The sequence below is a fragment of the Ylistrum balloti genome, unplaced genomic scaffold, assembly GCF_031769215.1.
Source record: "Ylistrum balloti isolate Yb309-2 unplaced genomic scaffold, AGI_CSIRO_Ybal_v1 Utg369960, whole genome shotgun sequence".
NCBI classification, from domain to species: Eukaryota; Metazoa; Mollusca; class Bivalvia; order Pectinida; family Pectinidae; genus Ylistrum; species Ylistrum balloti.
Genome location: NW_026782058.1, coordinates 27,081 through 36,371, shown reverse-complemented (window position 1 = coordinate 36,371; position 9,291 = coordinate 27,081). Strand labels below are relative to the sequence as shown.

Genomic DNA, 9,291 nt, shown 5'->3' with positions numbered 1-9,291 from the left:
AATGCGAAACTAAAACTAGGTCAGGTACTTGTGGAAATATAATTTGTTTTAATTTCCATTTATTTGGAATATTTAGAAGCATTTCGATTTGAATGGTCTAAAACAAAATTATTCGTTCTATGTTTTGCCAGATATATGACATTTTTGTGAAGATACGAAAGTAAATATCAACTCTGAAAGGCTGAAAAAAACTACTTTGGCAGAGCGGAAGAGGGAGAGACGAAAATAATATTTATTTTGCCGTTTTCCTGAGGACTATTGTATCCACACAATAGTTTTCATGTCCAGAGGGAAAGTTCGGTCGGTGACAGAGGTGTGCGCAGATTGTAGCGCCTCTGGTGAGTACAGATTTTCAGTTTCTGATCTATCTTTTCCCACTGCTTGTCCAGTTTCAGTACCAACTTTGGTTCGCATCACCCGCATTATTCCTGACACCGATGGAGACTTCTATGGATGAAGATGAAATTTTCTTGATGTACAGTAATTAATACTAAGACAAGAACTAGTCAATGACCATTGTTCTATTTTATATGTTCAAAGTTATACATTGACCATTGATATGCTGTCCAGTTGTACATTTTATTCCAGTATTAGGTTTCACAGACAAAGGTTCAATTTATATTAAGATGGATATACAGCAATCAGCGGACGATACACAAAAAACAGTACGCTTATAACTTATTTCAGTTTATGCAGTTTCCATAATTTCATTTTTCTTAATTTTCTTGAAAAGAAAGTACAGAATTGTCATTTAGTGAAAGTTGTATTTTTAACTAAATGGAAGTTCAATATTATTAAGGTAAAGTGTCTTGCCCAAGGACATAACCACAAAAATTCTAGAGAAACACAAACTGCCCCAGGGAGGGGATAGAATCCTACACCTGGGATCTTCACCAGCTACTTTGAAGCTGGTCAGGCTAATTTTAGGTATCCTATTAATAATCAGGATGCTCAGATTTTGTATGTTGCATATGATATACATATAAAACACAATAAGTGTCTATTTTCTTTACTCTTCATCTTTCAAGTTCAAAACTGTTCCATCAAAATAATGACAGAAACAAACAGTAAGTTTCTTAATATACCAATTGAGTTTGATCTGGATTAGTGTGTAGTGGGCATGTTGATCAGTACCATTTACACATACAACCGAGTGTATAAGTTTCTTCATGAAAATACAGAAGGATATGTGGTATGTGATAGTTATTTTTATTTTTTTAAAGACCGATATTCTGTCTTTGGCTGGGTATTGATTGTTATTTCATTGGTTTGAAAAAGAAAATGACATCATTTTCTCATGACGTTACTCTCACAACTAAATGGTGGAACTATCAATATCTGCTCACAAGGGTAGGCAACTCTGCATTTCAAAATGACTGAATTAAAGTACAATTTCGCTAGAATATTACCATTTAGGTTGATCCTGTCAAGGAAAGATTATGTTCTTTTATGATCCAGATAAAGGGACACAAAATATCTTTGTACGATCTCAATCAAATAGTACAATCACCACACAAATTAAATTTTGAACTATTTGTTAAACATATTAATATTTCTGAAATCTGCATTTTCAAAAATTAAATTTTAACAATTTTGTTAAATAGTGGTAAAAGCTGTATATGTTCTTCAAGGTTTCAACATTGAGGTAAGCTAAATCTGGCTTTTTCTTTGATGTTGAGAACATCCAGATATGGCTTTCTAGATTTCAGCGTTTTTCCAGAGGAGATTCCTATACCCCACCTAAGCGAGGGACATGGGAACATTTTCAGTGTTGTGTTGTTGTAAACAGAGGTCCAGTGGTGATATGAAAATTACAAAACATCATATGAGCCAAATGTTTTGTAGTTATATACATATATTTGATTCCTATTACCCATTTTATTCTCACCTCCACCCACTTTTCAATTTCCCTCCCCTTTCTTCCTAAAATAAAAAAAAAAAAGAACTCAAGACATGGCAAATTCCTCAAAAAGTCATTTGTTGCTTCATTCTGAATTACCATGTAACATTTTTCTGTCTGCATGTACTTGGTTATTTTTCTCCTGTGTATTCAACAATTTAAACAATGACACATGTTGTAGAAATTGTATATACAGCTGACATTTCAAACTGGTGCATAATGGATACCAAAAGGTGAAAAGCACAAACATTTAACCATGTTTTCTGCAAGGCAACAAAAAAGGAGTCAGTTGTCAGGGAGAATCAATATCATATCACCATATTCTTTTTCTTTATAACTAAGAATGCTTTGTGTTAAATTCTGTTGATGTCGGAAGGCTAAGAGTGAGGTTGAAGACACAGTCGCTTCAAATAGAAATTGATTTAAAATTCTGTAATTCGGTTTTGAAACTTTTTACATTGCTTCTTTATTTAGGGTACTTACTTCCTTTGGATTGTTTTTCAGAAAAAATGGAAATCAGTGACATCATACCATAGATGATAAATTTGATCAGTGTGTTTTTTGGCCACAAGAACTGACACAATATTTTTTCAAGAAGAAAGGAACTATCTTACTTGGTTGTTATTTGTCTTTTACGCTTTGCTGCATATACAGAGCTCACCAAGCCATCCAAGTAAACTCATTGTATTACACTGTTGTCATTAGGGAGTCTGTTTTATATATAGACCACAGGTACAATTATGCATGTACAACACTAATATTTATCATGATAAATACTATACCTCCCTTGACACTGCCTAACTTTTGGCCTTTAGTTGAATGTTCACCCGTATCAGGAAGGCTTTGGGCTCAATTACCTAACTGAGTCTGTGTATAAAAATGGTAGTCACCACTCCATTCATAATACTGAGTGATTGCATTGGCCAGTTATCAATATAGTGTGACTAGATAAATTGTTCTGTCAGAAGCTTTTGGCAGTGTGGTAGCACTATGATGTTGACTTCAAATTTTGTTCCACACAACAATACAAGTATATTACAGCCTTGCACAAATACATGCTCCCAACACATGCACTCACCTTGGGTACATTTGGGCACTGAGATGACCATAATGGTTGATAAGTTGTTCAACAATATAAAACCAAATCAAGATGTATATTTATAAAAAAATCGGGATTTTGTTCAAACTACATGTACAGCCATGGCAATACCTCACATGAGCTTGTTTTCTTTGTTGAAAATCAGCACCTTTTTGTTCTGTGACATACCTCTTGTGACTTCATGTCATATGGGATTTTGAACAAACAATATTATGGAAACATCTCAAATATGTTTATATTTCAAGGTCACAATTGCTATTCATAGAAATTGGTCAAACATTGAATGTGATTTGCATTGAAGTGGAACAGTCATATCTAACAGTCATTTGTAGTTTTTTAAAAAAAAAAAACTTATTGCGAAAGGGCAAAAGAGTTTATGCTATAACACAGCATCCATTGTGGGCCCTGCCATCCATCCTGTGTCAACTTTTCCTTTAAAACTTCTTCTCAATATCCAAGTCCAAGGATGCTAATACTGGACTTGTAGTAACCTGGGATTAAGACCTATCAAGATAAATGACCTTGACCCACATTAAAGATCACTAGCAAGGTATGGTAATATTAAATGACTTCTTCCTAAAACCACAAAGCTTTGGCTATAATTTTAGGTTTGTAGCATGCTGGGGTAAGAAAATATCATGTGGAATTCAAATGAATGACTTTGACTGACTTTCAAAGTCACAGGGGTCAAATGTGTTGAAAAGTTTGTTCTTACAATAGACCTTGACTCTCTGGGAAGGTCACAGAAGTCATATGTGTTAAAAACTGAAATTGTTTTCATATCAACAAGCAATATGTCCTGGTTCATGGTAGTTATGTAATACAAATGTATTACCATGCGGGGGTGATAGGCTTTCAAGTTTGCAGAAATTGATCAAATGAATCTAGAAAGTCTTCTGTGTAAGCTGCAAGGCAGACAAGAGATTCAGACACATTGGGCCTCTTGTGTTCATGTGTGCAACAAAAAATTATTTTTTTTACTTGGATAATGCACATAATGTATGTTCACACTATGCAAGATTATATTTTAAAATTGTTTATTGGTGTTTACTACTCATCTAAAAAAAAAATGAGCTGATAATGAAAGTCCATAAAAGTACAGCTTATAATATCTTGCACAGAACCTTAAAAAATTTACAGGAAAAAAAATGTTGAACTAATTCTTGGTCCATTTGCAATTTAATGTTTCATGTGAACATCTTTTTTTCTCAGCTACTGCAAGCTCAAGTCTATAAATAGATGTTTTTGATCATGGTTGATGAACACTTGAAGAACTAGGGATTACTAAACTATACAACTGGCTATAAATTAGCTAACATCCAATAGAAACTCACATCTGTTTCCCTTTACCCAGGCAGTGCCTGCATGGTAATTAGGCAACCCTGTAGACTTGCATTAATTGTAGTGTGTTAAACTAGACAAGTTAAACTGCTGGTTAGATGCTGAAAGGTACTTGATAACCCAAGTTTGACAAACGATGAAATCTTATCTGATAAGAATTACTGTAGATATAGATGTTAGATTTGTATAATTTAAGATTTATGAAGCATCATTGAAAAAAAACACATGGGAAGACATTATGCAAGTGAAAAAGTGTCGATCATAGTAGTTCTTAACAGGATCTTAAGAACCACAGATAAAATTTCTTACAATGAAATAATAACACAGATATGGCTCTACTTTCAAAAAGGATTTGAAAATGTTTTATTTTTATATGTTAATTTTTGTATTAGTTGCTTTAATGATTTTCAAACAACAAAAAATCATTAGTTATCATATGTTTGTATCTACAACAACATGTAAATGAAGCATAAAACATTTATAATTTTTTCGTTAGAATCCCAAATTATAGGTCATCACGACTTGCACCTTATTAAAATGAAAAACAAGTAATTAATCCAATAGCAGTATCTCCTGATGTTTATATAGCAGGGGTCCAGATGTACAGATGGACAAAAATTTTCTGATGGGATTTAGAATTTCAGCTGAATGGTATTGGATCTGATTAAACACACCTTCCTGTTCCCACTTCCCTTTTTCAACTGTATAGTGCTGGAATGGTTCCTATTTTAAGTTGGGGTCTGTATAAATCCTGCTCCATGTGTTTTTCTGTCAGTGTTGATAGATTTGATGTACTTATATACCCAATGTTAACGATTGCACTGCTGCTTACAAGAAACCACCTGATGAGAATGTCAATATAAGTAGGATTCTTGAACTTGTCTGAAAAAATCTCTCTCCTTCCATCTCTGTAGTTCATTGGTAATGCAGAACACAGCAGTGGGTAATCCTGCCAAGAAGTCAAATAATATTCTCAAGTGTTTTTGCAGTTGTGGCTATTTCTGTGAAGGAACTAAAAGTATAGTGATATATTTCAGAATGTGTATACATACTATATATATATATCAATTTTGATATCCAGGTAAACCTATTTGTAAAGGTCACTCAATGAAATAGCGGTCTTTATAGACAGGTGGCATTTTTGTAGAGGTTCAATTACCGTGCATTTGCGTGTATAGTTTGAATGAAAGAATACTGTTGCTGCAAAGCAATGGCTTTTGTCTGTTACATTGTACATGTGGCCTTTAACTGGCTTAAGGCAGGGTTGGCTGTAATATATATATGTCACAATATAAAAACGTCCTTTTCATATAAGTACAAAGTCTCAAATCAAAATCCATTATTATTGTTGTGTAATATTGATGGTATCCATTCTCTCTTTTATTTGTCAGGAGATCTCCTCCCACAGTTTTCAAATGATCTTTTTTTAACTAAGTAAGCATAATCGTCATGACGTGAAAATGTGTTTTCCTAAATGGTTGTTAATCTTGTCCAGAAATCTCCTTTTCTTTGTTTTCAACTTATATCTTTCAAACTTGGTAGGTTTTATGGCTATAAAATGCAATTGTTTTCCCACACAGCAGTTAGATTCAATAATTTTTGAAGTACAATGTAGTTATTGCCTTTTGAGGTTTTGAGCATTTTAATGTTGTATTTAATCTTTTCTAAAACTCAATATCTGAAACTCAATTAGAGATTTTATAACAATTATGTATTATTATGTTTTCCTTTAAAGCATTGTGATTTTACAATTCTATGAAGAGTCATCTCCCAAGGATAACGTAGAATTATTTTATAATGTTGAGATACCTCCTTCGGTTTTAAATCAATTTCTTTGAAAATTGTTTTTCCTCTGGATGTTTTGATTCATTATAACCATTTTCCATATTCATATTCTTTCAATTCAATAAATCATAAATATTTCTTTGACATGAAATGGGAGTATGTTGTTCCGTTCTGCAATACTCTTGTTACCTTTATTCTGTAACGTAATGAATAGAATTTGCTATTGTTACGTTAGAACACTGTGCAATACAACAAAAGTCCATTATATGAAGTTACTGTTATAAATCACCATTCAATACTTGACCAGACCATGGCCATTACGAACAATTGTCACTTCATGTTATTGGTTGATGATCCTCCAATTAACAAGTAACAATCAATGATTTGCATGCTTACCTACATCAGTCAATGCCAAATGCTGAATTATTGATGCCAATTATCAGGGGTATTGTGGGATGTATTTATGCAACTGAAGTAATGGAGTTTTTCAAAAAATTTACCACAGTGTGTTTTCCATGTAATTTTTAAAAAAAAAAATCAGTAATCAATTTGCCAAAACATAAATATTTATCCTAGCCCTCTGTGCTTATGTCAAAGAGGAGGTGTGTACACCTACAGACATCGAGGCCTCCAAAAATTTACCCTAGATTTTTTTTCAGATTTGTGTTGAGATAGCGACACAGATGCTAGGGGAACAAGATACTGGGTTTTTTTTTAACAGCTGGTGAGCTAAATTTAAAGTTTATGCCTATAAAATGACATATGACATATCACTGGATGATATTGTAAATCAGACTCAATGATCAGATTTGACAAGCTTCTGTTGTAAAATTCTTGGAAAGGACATGGCACGTAATAGAAGAATGTATAAAGGTTGATATCACCAGATAACATATATGACCAAAATGAGTCCTTTCGTGAAAGAATTGCCTGAAAATAGGGGAAAGGGACTCATTTTGGAGCAAATTTCCCCCTTCCTTTCCTCTTTTTTTTCTTGAAAGATCTTAACTTATCAGTCTTGCAAACCATTTTTGTATGGAGGTTGAGCAAATTGTATTGTACATGTAATTTAAGCTAGGAACTGAACAGTGACTTTTGTGCCATCACTGTCATAAGTTAGATTCTAGAGGCCATGACAGGGAATACAGAATGTGTTTAAACTTCTCATATTGTCATCCTTATGTATAGCACAACCAGCACTTTATTGATTTGTTAATACATAAAAACTTGAGAAAGATGGAAAGGTTGAAAGTCATGTCTCAATAATGGTTAGATGTTTCAGTATCTCTTAGTCTGGTGATTAATGTTTATGTATGTTTTATATATATATATATATATGAGAAGTTAAAATACATCAATGTGTTGCCAGTGGTCAGGGAAACTTGTTCCATAATTTTATACATATACCGTTAGTATTCAATTTCAGAGTACTTTTATCTCTGACTTTTTTGGGAAGGGCTTGTTAAATAATCTTGGAGTAGGTCAAGGGGCTATGGGCCTCTCAAAACTGAATCTGAACCTTCCATTTTTTTTTTCTTTTAAAGGCACATAGATGTTTATAGGATGGGAAACCTTATTTTTACATCGACTAAATATTACAGAAAGTTATGGGTACTTAATCATGGCAATTAAGAATTACATACATCTTACAGTATATATTAATTGTAATGTAAAAGAAGTGCTAATCTTTGATAATTATACTCCTTGCTATAATATGGTTGGCAATATAGCATTTCTCATGTCTGTTGTGTTATGTCCAGTTGTGTCTCAATTCACTGTAAGCAAATAGCAACTTCCTACTTTGACAGAATTTGGTAAAAATTTATACAAAGGTCAATCACACAAATACTTTGGACATCATTTTGCGTATTTTGGATGTTGTTGTGTTCAGGGGTTCAAGGTCAAGGCCAAGGTCAGTAATGCTTTATATTAAAAAAGTAATGATTGGTTCCGAGGCCATTGTTTTTGGTCAAGGTCAAGGCCAAGGCCATCCTTTGCTATATAGGAAATCATCAACTGATTCAACATTAAAACTCACTTACTCACTTGGCAGTGGCGGCAAATATGTCTTACAGACATATTCTAATTTCTCTTTATGTTTGAGATGTTGCATGACAAATTTATGAAATTTGATGCTGATGAGCGGAAACTGCAGCTACAGTGTATACTGTTTCACTTCCATAAACTCTGTACATTATATTTTTAATTATAAGATTTTCTTTTAATGAAATCAGATAAGAAGGAAATTTGAGATGTTGTTTCCTAAAACAAGAGTATGTTTTTCTTACAGAATAATATAACAACTTCCGGAGACTTTAAATAGGACCTAGGGTATTATAGAATCTGTATTTTTTTACCTGTATTTAAAATCAAGGTGACCATCAATTAGACCAACTTTATGAAAGAATCAAAAAGAATTGGTGAGAAATTAAATCAAATACTTTTCAAATGCGAGAAAAAGTGCAATAAACAGTAATTAGACCAATATTTGATAATATAGATATTTTTTAAATGCGTTTAAAATTTGTGGTGAACCACAGCTTTGGCATCTGGTTATAAAATATCACAGGAGGAAGTTGATATGCACACACTTCATGAGTTATCAGGGTGTTAGGGGAGGAATTAATTTCATCATCTTGATAAGAGGGGCAATGGTTGTTGTATATTTGTGTCAGTGGTGAGACCTGTATGTTGCACTAGTACAATATATCCCATGCCTGATGTAGTATCAACAAGACCTGTATATCTTGGCAAGTGATTGGTTGTCACTGGTACATCAACAGTTATATATAATATCTTGCTTATTAGTGATGTTTTACAGGTGTCACTTGCCTCCACCTGCTTCAACAACACTCAGAGAGTTACACCCAACAATAATTGCTTCTCTAATTTTTCTGTAATTGACTCTCTTGTAAACCAGTCGCATGTTTACACTTACAAATACAATAATTGCACTCTGAATCTAAGTGTGCCGTAAGAAATACATTATAAGTGTACTGCAACCTTAATTCAGTTCACACATCAATAAATATATTAATAATTAATAAGTCTGCTACGATTTGGGTTTATTTACATCCCATTCACAGCCAGGAAGACTGGTGGAAGAAAGCCAGAGTATCCGGAGAACACACACTCTCCCTGCCCCTTTCCCGTCACACACCCCCCC

General features: G+C 33.3%; 1 protein-coding gene across 1 annotated transcript in view; it reads left to right on the top strand.

The window, feature by feature from the left end:
- The first annotated feature begins 259 nt into the window (after positions 1 to 259).
- LOC132547556 (ARF GTPase-activating protein GIT1-like) overlaps positions 260 to 9,291 on the top strand; it is a 28,003-nt gene continuing 18,971 nt past the window's right edge. The window contains exon 1 of the mRNA XM_060211329.1: positions 260 to 338. Coding sequence (XP_060067312.1) covers positions 281 to 338 — 58 coding nt within the window. The 5' untranslated portion in view covers positions 260 to 280. The remainder of the gene's footprint in view (positions 339 to 9,291) is intronic.